Raw genomic sequence first — 18,716 nt, forward strand, 5'->3', positions numbered from 1 at the left:
CTTGGAAGGGAATCGCTAAACTTTTAATAAGTCATAATTCCACTTATCTTCCAGAAACACACAAAAAAAACACCTTAAGTATGTGCAATGATGGGCATGATACTTCACTCCCTGTCAAAGAAGTGACTGGAAAATCTGTCCTGATAGACCCTTTGCTGGGTAATTAATAAGATGCGCCAGCACTTGTCCAGCAGGTACCAGAACATCCAGTAGGCCGAGGCTTGTATTTAACTGGCTGATTTTTGCCTGATGCATGAGCAGAATTCCAGCACACTAACACCAAATGGTACATAGTTTCTTAATTATATTTCATGACATTTTGCTGAATTGTTCTTGTTGGTTTATGTTTTATGGACAACATGGATTTGCTAAAGTGAAGCATCTTATACAGCAAAGAAAATGCCATGCTGAAAACCTACAGCTGTGTATAGTTTGTGTTCTTGCTTCTAAATTCTACATTCTCTGCCTTCATGAATGGCAACAGAGAAAAATAAGAAAGAAAATGTCCTCTGTCACTGAACATAACCTGCAACAGGTTGGAACTCACAAGCTAAAGAAAAGTGACAAGACATGTTCTGGTAGTCATGGAAAGAACTGGAGGAGATCAATGGAAATAAGTGCTGTTGACATAAACAAAAACATCGCACTCTGGAAACCAGTAAGTGGCTCATGGCTTTTAGTTAAAGAGGATGTCCTCTCCCCAGATTAAAATTTTAAGAAATAATTTCAAAAATTATTATTTCAAAAATTATTATTTCAAAAAGTACAAGAAATTATTTCATAAACTATTTCAAAAGTAAATAACACTGAATGAGGAAAAAATCAGGAGATAGCCTTCCAGTTCCTGTGACAGAACTGTGATAACTCTTTGGTATGATCAGGGAAATGCAGATACTCTGTAAGGAGTGCAAAAGCTGTTGATCTTCATGACAGTAAACTCCACTTCAGGATGCTAACAGTGCAAAAATGATACTAAAAATGCTTCAGCGAATTGACACAAAATACAGAAATGCTAGAAAAAATAATGGGAAATAACTTGGTCATTGCAGACTTTTGTGAGGATCAGTGCCAGTTTATGCAAAATTAATGTTCTGCTGATTTAGATATGAATGTGTTGTTTGGGCTCGATAATTAAACAGAAATACGTTCCTATTTGGTCTTGAGTATATTTGTGTATGAATATCAAATAACGCAGAGATCTGTTGTTACTAAATGTAGTACTCTATGGCTGGAGCCTCCAGGCCTGGTTCTGAGTTAGTATACATTTCACAGATAAATTCATGACTGTTGTATTACGACATTTTACAGGGACAAGGAACTGTCTTATTTTCCTGGCTAATTTCGATTTGTTTGTGCACCAAACCAGCCTCTGCCCTTTCAAGTTACTACATTCTTAATTTCTGACCCTAAATCTGTCTACTTTAGCACAAAAGTAGAAATTCTAGTTGTTTCTTGAAAATACTACATTCCAGTACTTTACTCTGAAGTGTACTAAAGGAAGAGCTGCCAACTTAAAGATGTCTGCAAGAAATTAATCTTTAATCAATAAAATGCTTGCAAACACTATTAGCACACTTTCTTGTGCAACATAAAATTAAATTATCTTCCAAAGAATAAACAAATCAGAAAGTGTCAGTGCCACCAGCTACTAAGAACTATGTTACCTAAGGATTGATTTAACTCAGAAATGACAGGGTGCCTGGATAACATATTTGGATGAAGTTTATAGTAGATGATTTATCTGAGTATATAAAGAAACCTAAAGTGCTCTGGTTCTGAGCTACTGTGATTCTAAACATTTACTGGAATTTTTCCTTAAAGATCGGGAAAAACATCTCCATAGAAAATAATGAAGGCTGTGATATTAAGGTCTATTTAAAAGAGGCAGCTAGGATGTCTGCCCTCCTGCTTTATCTGCAGAAGGTTTTACATTATGGTATCCTGAGCTTCAAACTAAATGTCAAATTCAATTTGCAACTGAAAACATGAAGTGTGTGACTGCCCTTAGAGGAATAACCTGACAGCACAATTTCATAATTGGTGTCTGCCCTAGTACCAAGTTAAAATACAAGAAGAGATGTTATTTGACTGCAGTCATATCTTACTCTTTAAAAATAAACAATCTACCCTCAGACATGCTAAAACACATTTGGTTGGAATTTGAGCCCTCAATAAAGTTCACAGTCTTTATTTAAAATCTGCTGAAAAATAATGTTAAATACAGTATGATAACAGATGCAAACCTCCCTGATAGGATCATGCCACCAGTTACATCTTTATGTCTCTGACATTTATATCATATAAAACGAGATTTGTGAAAGAAAATGAAGAGGTGATTATTCCATTTAGAGTACTTTATTTTTTTTTCCTTTCTATTCAGACATGCTTGTGTTTTAATAATGAGATTTCTAATCCACTTTAATATCCTAACGTTATATCTTAGTGAACTATCTGCTGTATAAGTAATAATAATGAGGTATGTTTAAATATAAAAATGTATCCTTAAGCATCTAGACAATTTTAGTACTGGTTGTAATTAGAAACTCAAGAAACATGTGCAATTAAATATGCTCATAAAAAAAATAAAATCAACTACAACCAGGTACATCTCTGTAGCACCGGTCAATTTGTTGCATCATTAATACTCTTCAGTATGGCAGTTTAAAAATGTGTTGCAGTGTTTCAAGTGAACAAAATTATTAACATTTAAACCACCATAACCGTTTCAGAACAACAGCTGAATGTTTTAAGTATCTTCTCCGAACAAATTTTGGTTTTCAAGATGCATTTTCAATTATTTATCTATAGATCTAACAGCTAAGTTCCAAATATAATTTATATTTACTGTATATTATATAAAATGTGACAACTATCAAATAGTCTAGTCCAACTGTTTGGTGACATACCCTTGTAATGGAGTCTGTGTGCATCGATCACCTCAACTTGGAGAACACAAATAACAATATAAATATTACAGAAAAACATATCATGTTTGAAAAGCGCAATAGTGTTTTGCTTAGAACAGGTTATCCAGGGAAGTGAGTGAGTCACCACTCCTGGAGGTATTTAAAAGACACATAGATATGGCACTTATGGAGATGGTTTAGTGGTGACTTGGCAGTGTTAGGTTTACAGTTGGACTCAATGATCTTAAAGGCCTTTTCAAACCTAAATGATTCTATGATTCTATGATTAGAGGGATCTTTTTAGTTAAAAATTTATATTTATTTGATTATATATTATATTAAAAAAAAAAATTAACTGAAACCAGTCTAGTTACCAAAACCTGAGGGCTGAATCTATGTGAAATCTGCCAGTGACTAGCACAGGTGTTGCCCTGGACCTCATGTGAGACATTAAAACAAGTTTTCTGTAGAGTACTATCATTTTTCTTCCTTGTGGGTTGGCAATGAGGCAGACTTGTAGCATATGCACACTGATGGATCATTCACATACAATTTTTTTACATACAAACCTCTCTTTGTACCTCCCATCCTCTCTTAAGCAGGGTATTGAAGGAACTTACTTTTCCCTAACATGCTTTCAGGACCCTGCCCTGCACCCACTTTATAAAGTGAACAGGATCTCATGTGTCAGGCACAGAAAATTTATTGATCCTTTTCATCTGTATATTGAACACCCTGGTGCACAATACACCCTGTTATGCCAGAACTGATTTGTCTGGAATTGAGCACAAAAATGAATCAGATTTACAGGTCCACAGAGAGGTTGTGGCCACTACTTCAGAGCATGATATACACACAATCTGCAGGGTTTTATATCCTTGTAGAGTTGAGTGGTGATGCTGTTTTCTGTTATTAGAATGCATAATATGGTTAGTCTGGCAGTTGCATTAAGTGGAAGTCTTAAGCTATGCATATTGTAATTGGCTGATATAATATCAGATGCAAGTGGAAGTCAAGGATATTTATTTAACTGCAGTCATCTTCCCTCTTGGCACTAGTTGGCTGCTGCAGAATAGAGGCCAAGATGAGCTGCTTCTCTTATACATTAGGGATAGATCTACTGAGTACAGCTGATACACAAAACCACAGCAGTGTCATGCTGGTCCCATCATTGTCCTTAATTCCCTTGATTGACACAGGAAAGGTAATTTCCAGATGTGATTACTCTGGCATACCTTACAAGCTCCCAGAGGAATCTAGAAATAAATAAGTGGGCCTAAAAAGACAAGCATAAGAATATGCCTCTTTTTTTTCCCTGCAATTCTTGGTTGGAAATAAATCAAGTCTAATATAAATAATGCAGGTCAAGGGCAGGTCGTCAACATGACCCGCAATTCTATAGCTGTTTCTCCCTGAATTTCTCAAGTTCTCTGAGGTCATCTGTAGAACTTAATAAAAGTGCTTGAATATATTTCCTGAATAACTAAAGCAAGATACTGGGGAATGTCCATTACAGAAGAAGGGTGTTTTTATTCCAAGATCACCAGGATAGGAGTTAAATGACTAGTTCAATTTTTTGCGTCTTGTGGAAACTTTCATATAGGCTTGAAGAAACATGTGAAGATTTCTCTTCTTTTAGGGTGCCAGAGCCCTGGCACAGGCTGCCCAGAGAGGTTGTGGAGTCTCCTTCCCTGGAGACATTCAAAACCCACCTGGACACCTTCCTGTGTGATCTGTTCTGATGAACCTGCTTTAGCAGGTGAATTGGACTAGATGATCTCCAGAGGTCCCATCCAACCCCAACCGTTATGTAATTCTTTGATTCTGCGATTCTTTGATTCTGTGATTCTGTGAATGTAGATAAATAGCAGCACCTCACTATTACTAGTTTAGAGAAGCTGAGAATTATTATATTTCTCATATCTCCTCCTTCCCCTGAGCATGCTAATGACATTTTATGTCTGATTTGCAGTAAGAATCCCAAAGAGGATCTAACTCCTCTAGCAACTAACACTGAATGATCCCTGAAATAATTCAGCGCTAAACCAGGCTTCTTGGTCAAATGATTTTGTTAATCTGTGCTATATTTATTAATGGTTAATTTGGTGGTGAAAAGATAATATTAAACACAATAAAATGCAGTCAATTGGCTGAAATGTTATCATTTTCTTGCTTTCATCACCAGCTTGATATGCATGTGTTCAAAAGGGAGACATCCTTTTTCTCACCTTCAAAAACTCTTTTGAAAATACACGTGTGTAAATACATTCAACTACTATAAAATAATCAATATTTAATACAATACATTTCTTATTTTTATGGGTACTGTGTGGAGTTTTCAAAAAAAGCCCAGGTTTAGTTCATCTGAATAATTCAGAACCTCTTCCACTCAGAGATTTTGAGATTCTTATTCAGCATTTGCAATGAAATGTTTTGTTTTTCAGAGCAGTAGTTCAGATGCTCATTCACCAATATAGAAATTGAGATTGATCCGCATTTCAAAAATAGCCAATTTGCTTCTTTTGCACAGTAGAATTCTATGCTTCTTCCTAGAACTTGACTGGTATCTTGGAAAGATATATTAACATCATGAATAAAAAGACCCCTCATAAAATATTAATTTGGAAATTTAAAGTCCTGTTTGCTTGCCAGGAGGAACTTGACAAGGAAAGGTTCCACTGCAAAATAAACATTTAATACTGTTAACAGTAAATTACATCCTCACAAAACAACTCAGAAATTGTTTTATGAAATTGCTAAAACTTGTACTTTCTTTACTATAGGTTGAACTATTATTTAGCCTTGAAAATAAATGATCTTCCCTTGGGGTGACAATCAACCCTACAAGATGCCTTGGTGTTTACATTGGCTTAATATAATTTCACTTTCATTTGTCCTATAACAAATTCCACTGACATTTCATTGTAAAAGTGTCTATTGTATGACTTTTATCAAATATTAACTTAACATGTTTTTATTAAATTTAAAGCATTTTGTAAATATTATTGTCAAAAAGATTTTGGAGTGAGCAAATTAATTCTTTATTGAAAGCAACCAGGGACATGAACTCTGTAGAGGTTATTTATATTCTGTATAACCAGTGTCTGTCATAATCATGGTCTAGTAGTTAACTTTATAGGTAAATATGTCATCAGGGAACTCTCAACAGGCAAGCTCTTTTTAAAAACTTCCAGTCAAGCTATCTCCTCTGCTCATTATGAACTTCATCATATCTGAGCATTTGCTTTTCTAAAGCCTCTAATTCTCCAAAGACTGAACTTTACCAGTTCTGATACTCATGGTAGTGAGAAAGATAAGCTGAACTGTTGAGTGGCAATTCGATTCATGTTTTCCAAGCCCTGACTGAAGTAAAGGTTATACAGGGAGGGACAGAGACTTCAGTGTTGATTAGAAGGCTTTATTCAGTGCTTCAAATTGTGGATCTTCAGTCAGACCTCTGTCTTTTTCCAATATTATAACATGCCTTTTATATATTAGTCAGTGATACTTAGCTTGTTTAATTTATTGATTTCATAGGTTTGCTACTTTGAGGCACCTTATTAGTAGTCTCATTGCGCCTTAAGCCAATATCATCCACTTAGTAAATGTGATGAAAAAGATTTCCTAAGAATACTATCTAAAACCATAGAAAGGTATCTGTTCTTTGTAGGATATGTTGGTTTTTCTGTCAATTCAGGCACGTTGGTGGCAATAGCTTAATAATCAGCACACAGAATTAAAACAAATTGCAAAGTAATTGTGAAGTATGGTAGCACCATGCAGAAACTGAAAATTGCATCTGCTAATTATTTGTGCAGAACAATAAGTTACATTTATCAGATAAATAATTTACTGCTCATTATATACATCACCTTTATTTTAGAGCCCTGATTTTTATAAATTTCTATTGGGGAAAATTAATATCCTCCATATATATGTATATATACAAAAACAAACAAACAATAAAACAAACCTCAGTGAGTCTGCATATTTTGCAAAGAAACCAGAAACCCAGAATAAGAACAGGAAAGAAAAAACTCAACAAATGGTAGACGTTCCATCCTTACTTTTAAAAACTAGATTGTAGAGCTTTTTCAAATCATGTTATTATGGAAAAAAAAAAAAAAAATCTGTAGAATGTAGTGTATTCCAGACAGCTTCATTTTATTTTCTTGCACTGAATTAGCAATTAAGCCAAGAAACCATTCCAATCAAGACAGTTGGGTTTTTATGAGGTCCAAATTCATATCTGAGGGAAAAAAAAAAAAAGGTACTGTTCAGCATAAATTATTTTAAAGTCCTTTTGAGCAGCATTTTCAGCTCTATTCTTTTGCAGTACTAAGTGAAATTATATTCTGTTCTATATTCTTATGATCATTCATGGCTAAATTCAGAGCATCTCTCTGTCATTGCACACTGCTTTTACATTTTAATGTGCCTACATAACAGGACTAAAGTTTGGTTTACATCAATAGGGTCGGGTTATGTATGTCACCGTTAAGAGTTGTCACTTAAAAACTGTTATAGCTATTTAGCTATAGGCTCCTTATCTGGCAGAGGTTATCAAAACTCTGTTGTCTTTAATGAAGCTTTTGTTAAAATATATATCCTTTTTTCCAGAGATCTTAAAATCATGATGTTTCAAGAATGCAAAGAGAAATGAGTTAATCTGTCACTATGATGCTTGCACTGCTTGGATCCAGTTATTCCTCATCATGATAATAATGTCAATATTAACAACAGCAACAACAACGATCTTACATTTTAATGCTGGAAAGTTGGTATATTTTTGCACAACAGAGAAATCACCAAGTTAACATAATTTCTGTGTTGCACTACCATAAAAGCAGCTGAAGACAAGTGAGGAAAAGAGAAAAAGGAAGTAAAGCTGAGGAAGCGGGGAAGCTGTGCTTTACCCTCTTTAACAGATATGACCATAAAGGAAAAAATTAAATATTAATGAAAATACTTATTTCCCAAAGGCTTGGGCAGCAAAGAATGCTGAATGAGATAATTCACTAACCAAAGGAACACGGTGACTGAAAAGCAGATTATCACTCAAGTGAAAAACAACGGCAGCTGATATTAATAATTAAATGAGATGGTTTCCTGTGGAGGTTTAGATGAGCTACAGGCACTATGTGTAAAAATCACTTGACTACCAGATTGTTATGTTGTTTTTCAGAGATGCTTATACTAATGTGTACATCCAATATTAAGTTTGCTTCGCCTGAGTTACCTGGAAAGAAGTACAGTCCTAATAGGGAATTGTTATCTGCATTGAAAGCTGTACCTGTGGTGCTGTGTAAATGAAAGCTGACAAGTTACACCTTTAGATTGTTGCAGGAGTAACTACCAGTACCTAAACAGATGCTGTTGTTTTGTGCTCACACTGTGTCTATCTCTCTATATATGTATGCATACATGTTTGTCCCTATATATGATGAAAAGGTTATCAAAATAGACTACAATTAGATAGGCTTAGAAAGCAGGTGAAATGAAATAATACACCAGGAACCTGCTCACCTGCTCTTACATCATGAAATTACTTTTTTTTCTGTGACTGTGTTGAGCTTTGCCTCTCCTTGCTTACTGAGAGTGTTCTCACACACCAGATACACCCCCCTAAAACAGCAACTGTGGCATGTAAGTAAGTTGATTATAATTTGAGGGAGTCATACTGTCCCCAAAAGGGTTTTGATAAGGGAACAAAGCCAAGTTGTCCTTTGTCTCATTGTTCTGGCCTGTGGGATTGCTCTTGTAGTTGTAGATCACAATCTATATGGATTGAAGATTTTTTTGGGCTCCAAGAAGAAGATCTCAAAGGCTTCCTAAAGAGATATGACCAGTGCAGGAAATGAACTTTATCTTTGCAGCTTAATGTTTTTCAAGTCAAAGTATGGAAGTACACTTATGTCCATACATAACTAGCTGAAACATCTCATATTTTGGACTGAGTTTTCAGTCATTTGAACAGAAAAATCCCTGCATTTTGATGTGTTGATATTACTGATCTTATCAAAGTAATAGCTAAGAACAGAGTGATCAAAGTTGTATTAATAGTGCAACAAATTGTATTTGCAAGTCATGACATAGAGAGGAAATAAAAATCTGAGGAGTGGTAGTAGAGGGAGGTAAATATGAAAAATCTGTTCTCTATAAATGGTCGTCATTTCAAATGTATTGGTAGATTCTTTACACAATGAGTAAATTGGAAGAAACTGGAATCTATTTCAACTCACTTTGTAATTAATAAAAATTCCTAATTTCCTCAAGCAAATTCTTATTCTGCTTTGGGCTTTCTAATTTGCTTAATACCAAATATCAACATATTGCTTTCAGGAAAAGAAGAACACATGCCAAGCTCTATGCTCCAAATATGTTTTACTGTAAAATATATGTGCACGATCTTTTGTCCTTTTGGAAATTCAAATCTTCAATAGACACACAGCTATGGGGTGATATCCATATGTTTATCCAAAGCACTGCCACAGATAATTCAGCTATTAACACAGGTAACTACTGGAATAAGATGCCTCCAAGTATCTGTCAGGCTACTTGCCCCTGTGCATACAGGGTTCTTGGAACAAGACTTTTAATTGCTTTAGGAGCAGCTTTGTCTTTTGAATTATCCATCATATCATTGCAAGATATTTTTAATTTTCCTAACAGAGATTTGTCTTTGTCTCACTAGGGTAAACTTTAATGAAGAAACGTCAACGTAGCTAACAACTGCACAAAGAGGGACTGAAGACCTTTGTGACCAATGATGTGGTTGTCATGGAAACTGTTTCTGTTTCTGTCACTCACTGGCTGTCTTTCAGGTAAATCAAAACAAAATGAAAAAAATACTCTGCTTTATTTATTTTTTTTTAACTGCAAACAGAAATAGGAAGAAATAAAAGCATGACATCATCTTCATTAAAACTATTTGGCTAAGTGGTGAAATCATAAAAATGTATTTGAATAGCTTTACAAGTGCTGTCTATCTGCCTTTATTTTGTGCATAAAACTGAACAATATTTAAAAGAGAGGACAGATCCATATTTCATTTGATGACAATGATGACATTTTTATTAAAAAAAAAAGAAAAAAAAAAAGGAAAATAATTTATTACCACAGGATTTCCTGAAGTCTAATAGCTGCAGAATGTTTCACATTGGCATTATGTTCTGGTTTTGGAAACCACTTACTAAGTTGTTTTGTTTTTTTTCTTAATTCTGTGTATGTTTTCTTGATCATTATGATTTTCGTCCGTGTAGTATTTCTTTTGCAGATTTTTCTTTGCACATTAACTTAGTTGTTGTTACCTTTGCAAGTAACAAAATGAGTCAATCAATAATCATTTAGGTTTCTCACATGAGAATTTTCATAACTTGATAGTGTATTGTCTCTGATCTTTTTAGACTGCGCTGTTTTCTTAATGCTGCCCCTTATATGCCTCTCAACATTTATGAAGCTACTCTTTTCTCAAATTCTTTCAAAACTTACTGTAGTTTTTTGTCATCTCAAGATGAAATCTAGTAAAAGTCAGTTAAATAAAATATTTTAATAATACTGTAATACTGGAGACAAGAACTTAATAAAAGAAAGTGCCTGTGGATATGCGCATACATGAATTGAACACATGCACGAAACAGTCTAATCTAATCTGGTTTTCCTCCTGTAACTCCATTATTATCTAAGTCCATTACTTTTGGGCAGGGAATTATTATTTTCTTTTTGTCTTGTATTGTCAGGCACATTACCAATCTTGGTGACGTTTGTGTTTTGGTGATTCTAGTATTAGTATCTTACAACCATCATCTATTGGTGTTTTTTTTTTGTTGTTTTTTTGTTTGTTTGTTTGTTTGTTTTTTTTTGTTTGTTTGTTTTTTTGTTTGTTTGTTTTTTGTTTGTTTTTTTTAATTTGAAGTTTATATATTATTTTTACAGTTTCTAAGAACTTTGATGCAAAATTCAGAAGCATTTCAGAAATTCAACTCTAGATTATTTTCTCAAAAATTATGTCTTAAACCTTGCAAAATTTAAGAGTTAAAAGTCAACATCTGGCAGAAGGCATTATACAGTGAAATCGTAGTACCTGAGCCTGCAGTTGGTTTCACATAGCTAAAATGTCCTTACTTTCAACTGCAGTTAAACAGAATACCTTTAAGTAGTAGAGTTTGCTCCTAAAGAACTCTCTAACTCTGTACAACACAATAACATGTTGCAAAATTTCTGAGACCTATTTGATATTCTAGCAATTTTGTATACCAAAATTTCATATACAGGAATGAACTTCAGCTGTTTATCATAGTAATTGTGTTGGTATGTGTATTAAACCAGCATCTTGCAAAGGCTTTAGAGCGTTAGCAGTGACCGATTCTAACATAGCATTGAAACACATAACCACTTTGAAATTTAAACTGAAAGCCAGTATTTACAGAAGTACTTTATTTAAATAACATAATACCCTGAAAACTCTTGCCAGTCATTTACCACCATGTTTCAAATTGACTATTCCTCTTATTTGTTAATTTGCTACTTACATCTGATGGTTTCTAAAGAATTTGTCATATTACATTTAATTTTGATTTTTGATTCTTTATGATTCTAAGGGTTTTTTCATATTACTCGAGTACATTGAAACTCTAATAAATAATTTTTAACTGCAGTACTTGTTTTTCCATGCTGTTGAATATAATATGATATCACATATTTTTCTCATACACAAGGATAATTGTGTAATGACTTCATAAATAATAATAATTCATTAGAAAATCTCATGCTATAAGAGCTGAAATTAATCAAAGATAACAAAATTGGTTTCAAAGTTATTTTAATTAGATAATCTGTGTAACTGGTAATTTACTCACTCCATACCTTTCACATTTGATTACATCATTCTGCCTTTGGAGCTGCTTCTGTCTTATAGCACTCACTAGAATATGTTTACAACTGCAAATAGTTCCTGCAGCTGATGCAATTCAAGGTAGACTGATAAGTTAGATGCCTGAATGTGCTGTTCTGAATGATGAAGCAATAGATGTTGATGCTGCTTTGGTAAGATAAAGTTCATTCAATTCCTTTTGTTTTGGCCTGTGTTAAAATTCTGTACTTATCCATTAAATCATCAGATCACCGGATTACTTTTATAAGCAACCAGTATTTGGAAGAACATACTGTATTATTGTATTGATTTTGCAGTGGTGAGGGAAATCATCCAAGAAGAGAACAAATGACCTCCTTAGTTTGTGTCAACTTTATTTTTATATTATTTTTATCTTGAAGCTGAACCTGTTATTCAGATTTTGCTTATCCACGAATGCATGCAAGTGTGCTTAAGCGATGCGTAAAATTATGTTTAGGCAGAGAAAAATGTATTTTCTGAATACCAGACTGAGGACTGAATTGTGTCTCCTACTCAAGTTTAATTATCTACAGCTCACAGTTATACACTTACATTCTCACAAATTTTACATTAATGGAATACTGATAATTAAGAGGTGCAAAGAGGGTCTCAAGACTGATAATATATTGATTTTCTCTTATGGTATATTACTGACCTTCAAGACAAGTTAGATTTGAAGAAGAATTAAGCTGTCATTTTAGAACTAGGGTCTACCTCACTTCTGAACCAACAGTTGGATTTTTTAATTTTTTTTTTTCCTATAAGGCTTTCCTGTAGGGAAAGACCTCAAGTGGTCAGGGAACAGGTCACTGAGAAGGAAATGTTAATCTGAATTTCAGATTTTTATATCTGATTAAGTTACAGTAATACCTAAAGTGAGTTCAGAGATGGTCAGCTTAAATTTAAATCAAGTTAGCCAGAATTTAATCTGTTGGTAATGTTTAACTTTCTTGATAACTTACAAATGTACATGTAGTTAAAAATTATATGTTCAGGACATTTTGACAGGTGTAATTGTGATTTTTCTGTGGAAAATCATAGAATGATACAGGGACCACACTGTCCTACGTACAATGGGACTGGGGTACGTTCCTGGGGTTTTATTGTCCTGGTTCCCCATAATTACCTTGCGATCTGCTTTTATGTCAATACTAAAGGCTATTTATTTTTGGTTCAGGCTAGTATTACCTAAGCAGAGGACCTTATTTGTCTAGAGTTGCTAAGGTTTCCCTTCACTGATTTCTCAGAGAGGCTGGACTTGAATATTGCTGAAGGGCATTGTTTTAAACCAGAACTCCCTAACCATGGAATGAGACAAACAGGTATGTCTCTTTGTGTTTCAAGAAGAGGATAAATATTTTTAAAATAGAACAAAATCACATCAGATTATCAGCTCATGGTTAATAGAAAAAGTGAGACTGTGGCTTTTATTTGCAGATTTAAGACACTTGACAAAAGCCTGCTTGAGAGTAGAGCTCCTGTCATTCTTTTTAATAATTATTGCTGCCTGTGATAAGATGTTTCAAAGTTTAAATACATGTTAAAGATTACAAAATAGAGTGAATGACTATTATAGAGTTCTGATTCTGTTTTAAACTACCATATATCCCTTATGCCTTTCTGTTTCTCTGCCCATTTATCTACTTCTATGTTATTACCTCCTGCATGCTAATCAGGTCAAAAAGAGACTAATTTTCTCTGTAAGACTTCATATTTCATGACATCAATAAAATTATGGGTATAATGAAAGTAGCAAGGCTTCTCTTGCTCAGAGACAGAACCTCTGAGGCCCTGTGGCCACTGCTCATAGCACCGAGTGGGTAAACACTTATCCTTAAGACTCATCAATATGTACCATTCATTTCTTTTCACATAAAACATTCTCATTACCAAGCAAAGACTCCCTAAATAGTGAATTTTACTCTGTATCTCTCGGTATGGTGCTCAAAATTAAAAACAGCATGAATTTTCTAAACAGTTGTTTGCTGTTATTATATGAATGGAGACTCACGAAAAACGCTCTTAAGTTAGAGAACATATGTGGAACAAACACAAGTGTCCTGTCTAGTTTTGACCTACAGCTGACAGTGATCTGAGGTGCTTCCTGTCTTTTATTTTGTCCATCCCTCTCCATCTGTCTACTTGGAGGCTTTTAGGAATTGTCATCTGCACTTATCAGCTTCCAAAATGCATCTCAAACCTGCTCAACATGTGACTTTCAGAATTCCAGCAGCCACTGCCAGGATTAAAATTCATAGCCTAAGGTTCATAAACTCATTAACTAAACCATATAAAATATGCATACTGCTCTGAGTGCCAGGACTATTTCTCAGTTTTATTCTTCTGCCTTATAGAAAATGTCCTTCCTACATCAAAGCGGACAGTATGTGAAAGGTTGCTTCTCTGCCAAATGCATGATGAACACATGAATGACCAGTGTTTATCATTGTAACATTTATTACCTACCTTACCTTCCACCCCTGGCCCTGCACTGATGACAGTGTAGCAAATCCCGTGCAACTTTGTCACCTTTGATAGCTGAGCATTAAAAGACTGAGCTCTATATAAGTACTAGTGCCTGGGGACATTCATGTTCTCAGCCTTCCAAGTAAAATGGAAAGTCAGAACAAACTTAACCTTTCTGCGGCCCATCCTGAAATACTGTGTTTGCAGACAGTGAGAAGAACAATTTGTTGCAGTGTTGAAGTCCAAGGTAGCCTGCTACCCACATTCTTACTCCTGGATTCAGTGCTTAATTGAATTGGGGAGGAAAGCACTTATCTGTTGAATGCTGCACTTTGTACAATTCTTAATTCAAAAGAAGAACGGAAAGGTAGAAATTATTTACTGCTGTCAGAATCCTGAAGAGTGTTTAATGTTAATCAATGAAGAGTGTTAAAAACTGGAGAAGTTCTGGTCACGAAAAGAGTCAATCTAAGTACGCACATAAGGAAATATTTTTAGGAGAAACCTTTCTGCTTCTTTGCATAGATTTGTGTGTGTTTTCTATTTTCAATAATATATGGAATAAACTATTCAGGTTTTTATATCTGGTTGGAGCTACAGAATTATATGCTTATATGTTGACGTGATCTTTCAACTTGCAGAATACCAAATGTTAGGCAATCACGAGATGTCTCACATTTAGTATGGAAGTACTTGATCTGCTTGGCCTTTTCAGAGCTGAGACCATAGTAAATGTGAGCAATAACTAGAATCAGAACAAAAACATTGCCAAGTATACAAGAATTAAACTAATGATTGATATTTCATGAGATAACAGTAGGAGTGCCTCCATTAATATCATTACCGTACTATAACATATTTTGATTACCTACCTCACTAAACGTTCTCAGTTTAGTACAGTTATGTTTTTTCATTAAAGACATCCTACCTCCCAACAAGCTCTTATCAATCATGTAAACAATTGTCCAGCAAACTGGTACTTAGATTATCACCAGTTTGGAACTGGGATTACAGATCTTCTTTCTCCAGAAAAATTTTGTGATGCCCACTGAAAAATAGACTCCAGTCATTCTACTGTTACCACCAACCTGAAGAAACCTTAACCTGCACATATACCCTCGTTTTTCTGATTTCTCTTATTTGATGGATAAGCCTTAATGAGGCAAGCTGTTTAGAATCAGCCTATTACAATCTGATGCTTTTAAAATATTTTCTATTGCATTAGATATGATAGTATATCACATCTTTTTAACTGATTGTATTATACAAAATTATAATGAAGCAATATTTTTGTGTTAAGATAATGATTTTACCTTTCTGTCTGACAGATTACACAGATGTATCTATTGTTTTCAGATTACACAATAGGATAATTGCTCTAGCACTTCATGTTTTTGGAATGACATTGGAAATGACATGCTGTTGGGATTCAGTCCTGATGTTGTACTCCTGGCATCTCATCTTGACCTGGAGTCAGCACTAACAGTTCATAGTGGTTTAGATTAAAGTGTTTGTTCATCCCTTTCTGTCCTTGTGGTTAAAATATTAAAGACTAAATCTCTTTTCACTGTTGGATGCCCAACATCTATAGCACTCATATAATCTAGCTTTTATATCACAGTACAATAAAGAATGAGTCATTCTGTTTTGCTTGTTTACTTTTGTAGGTTAATAGAAAGATAATGGGCTAGTGGGAAAATAATGGTAAAAAAAGCTATAAAAGCATCTTTTAAAAGTGTTACTAGTAGGGAGAAGTCTGCTGTTAAGAAGCTGTCACAAAAAGCAGCTGTGCAGGCCCGGATTTATCTCTTTTAACCTGAATGTTTAAACTGAAATGCCTGAGTTAATGACTAATTGCTCTCCTTGCCTATATAGTCTATGGACAGAGACAGCCACTTGTGGCTAAACCCACCTGAATCTGAATTACTTTCTGGAATTCTGAACACAAACATAATAATTTCTAGTAGGGTATACACTATACTTACAAAACTTTCCCTAAATAGCAATGAAAGTCTGAAGAGAAACTGACAGTTTTGAGTGTTGGATCAGTGAGAAGTGCACAGACTATGGGTAGACTGTGAATGCTGCTTCATAAGGTCATCTCTTCATCCTGGCTGTAGGATAGCTCAGCATAGTCAGCCACATGTTAGGGAAAATGTTCCTGCCATGAGGTGTCAGGAAAAGATCCCTGACCCTCAAGCAGCTTCCTGACTCTGAGTGTCTTCAGGAATAACAGTAAGTGGTGAATTGCATTATGTGCTCCTGAGCATATTCAGAAACTTTATCCTTACATCCAACACCTCCATCTAAGTACCATATATGGACAAGGCAATACATCTCTCTCCTGTCACTAAAAATGACTCAACCAGTTAATATTTGATAGAGCACTTTGGTTATTAGTACAGTCAACCTGTTCCATTTGATAAATGTTGCTTTTTTCACCCCAAAGTAATGTTAAAATTTGTAGCCACTGTAAACAAAGTCACCAAGTTTGTGTGGAGACTTAACTTAGAGTAATCACTGCAACAAACTGCCAAACCTGTCTCTCGGCTACTGTGGAAAATGCTTATCTTCAGCGAAAAGTTCAGCTGAAGAGGACCATGGAGGACAACCTTTCAGCTCTACACAGCACAGTAAGAGGTGGAAGCTGCCAGCTAAAGGCAGCACTCTGGACCCACTGATTTAATTCATAAAGCCTGTTTCTTGCTGCCTGCCAGCAAGATGTTCAAAGTAGTTCTTAGTACTTCCCCCAAATATTGCGTGTCTTACTTTTGTAACTACTGCAGTGGATCACATTTCACCAGAAGTCCTTGTCCCCAGGAACTTCTGGTGCTTTCATCCATACAACTGGGAATTCAGAAGCTGTGAAACACATTGCAACAGTTGTAAGGTTTGTATAGGAATATTTGTAATCAGTTTCCTAGCAAAAGTAATCTGTTCTATGAAATGACCATCATTTTCCCAAAATGTGCTTCTATATTACTTCTCATGATCAGAAATAATGAAAACAATAAAACTGTGTCTCAACAAGCAACAAGCCTGTTTTCCCTTTCTTCTAGTGCCAGACATGTACAAGAAATAGTTCGCCCATAATGCAGAATAATTTCCAGTTTCAATTCAGCACTAACAGTATAACAAATACGTAATAAAATATGTCATTAACTTCATTTTAAGAAGTCATTAGAGGCTAGAATAATGTTTCTTAAGCATTGTCTTGGCCTTTTCTAATAGGAATGCAATAAAGTGGCAGTGAAACCTTTTAAAATATGACAACTTCAGCTTTGAAATTAGACACAGTTTTCTAGTAATGAGGTTAAAACAATATTGGAACAGCTCTACTAGGAGAGTTAGCAGATATGACAATGCTTCAAGCTGGAATACAAAATTAAATATCTTTAAAAATGAAATGTTTTATCAAGTTTCTGATAGAAATTCTATGGAGGATGTGAGTGAAAGTGTGTGCGCCTATGTTGGAACAGAAAAATACTGGGTTGCTTTCCAGATAATTTTAGATTGCATTAATCCATTAATCCCTATGTTTCTTTTTTTCTGTCTGTTTCTCTCTTCCACGGGGCTGGTCAGAAGTTTTTCAATGTGATATAAAATTTTCAGGATAGATGCGTTCATGAATCTTCCTGGCTTTACTGTCATAGAACAAGATGAGCAAGATGGAATAACAACCATGTTGGTTCATGTCCAGCTTCTGTTGCAAGTACGAGTACGATTCCTCATAGAATCTAGTTTACAGGTTGCCTCCGACCTATAGAAATACAAAATAGCAGTATGAATAAACTTCCTTCTTCTAATTGCTGATAATTTTAACCATGAATGGCTGAGAAAAATACTACAGTATATGTCAAGATCTTAGAAAGAAAGATTTGTTATAGCAACTAGTGTCACAAAAACCATATGGGAGAAATTGAATTGCTTCCATGGACTAAATAAATTTAGATAATAGAAGATGGAAGTATTTGTATAACTTTGGGGGGAAAAAAAAAAAAAACCAGAATGTGTATAAAACACCTTCAGAAATGATCCAAGGAGCTAAACTAATTTCTGTGCTGGAATGAAAAGTGATGTACTTATTAAGGTTATAAACTTTCTGCAATAATATGATTTTCCTCCCACAGCTTAATTCCATAGCTTCTCTATATGCAATAATTGCCTGTGTTAGAGGTACTGATGAGATAACCTGTCTCCTTGCAAATGTTCTTCTCTGCTCCCTAGGTGTTAACTATCTTTTCCTTTCAGACTTGCCCATCTGAGTAGTGACAGTAGTTTAAACTCAGGGCAATCTTACCCATTATGAAGCTAATGTTTGTTGCCGATATCATACCTGAAGAACTCTTCATGTGCTACAAAAATGGTGTGGTTTTGTTTCTCTGTTTGTTTATCAACTGATCATGCTTTGATCAAATGGTTTTACTACCATTTGAAAACACTGCTCCTTT

The 18,716-nt window shown here is 34.7% G+C and overlaps 1 protein-coding gene across 5 annotated transcripts in view; it reads left to right on the forward strand.

Moving 5' to 3' along the window:
* The window catches only part of CNTN5 (contactin 5), a 709,446-nt gene that overhangs the window by 279,317 nt on the left and 411,413 nt on the right, over positions 1 to 18,716 (forward strand). For all 5 annotated transcript variants that reach the window (XM_071803584.1, XM_071803595.1, XM_065832157.2 and 2 more), the window contains one exon: positions 9,601 to 9,730. In XM_071803584.1, coding sequence (XP_071659685.1) covers positions 9,673 to 9,730 — 58 coding nt within the window. In that variant the 5' untranslated portion in view covers positions 9,601 to 9,672. The remainder of the gene's footprint in view (positions 1 to 9,600; positions 9,731 to 18,716) is intronic.

Source organism: Patagioenas fasciata, chromosome 1 (genome assembly GCF_037038585.1).
Source record: "Patagioenas fasciata isolate bPatFas1 chromosome 1, bPatFas1.hap1, whole genome shotgun sequence".
Classification (NCBI taxonomy): Eukaryota; Metazoa; Chordata; class Aves; order Columbiformes; family Columbidae; genus Patagioenas; species Patagioenas fasciata.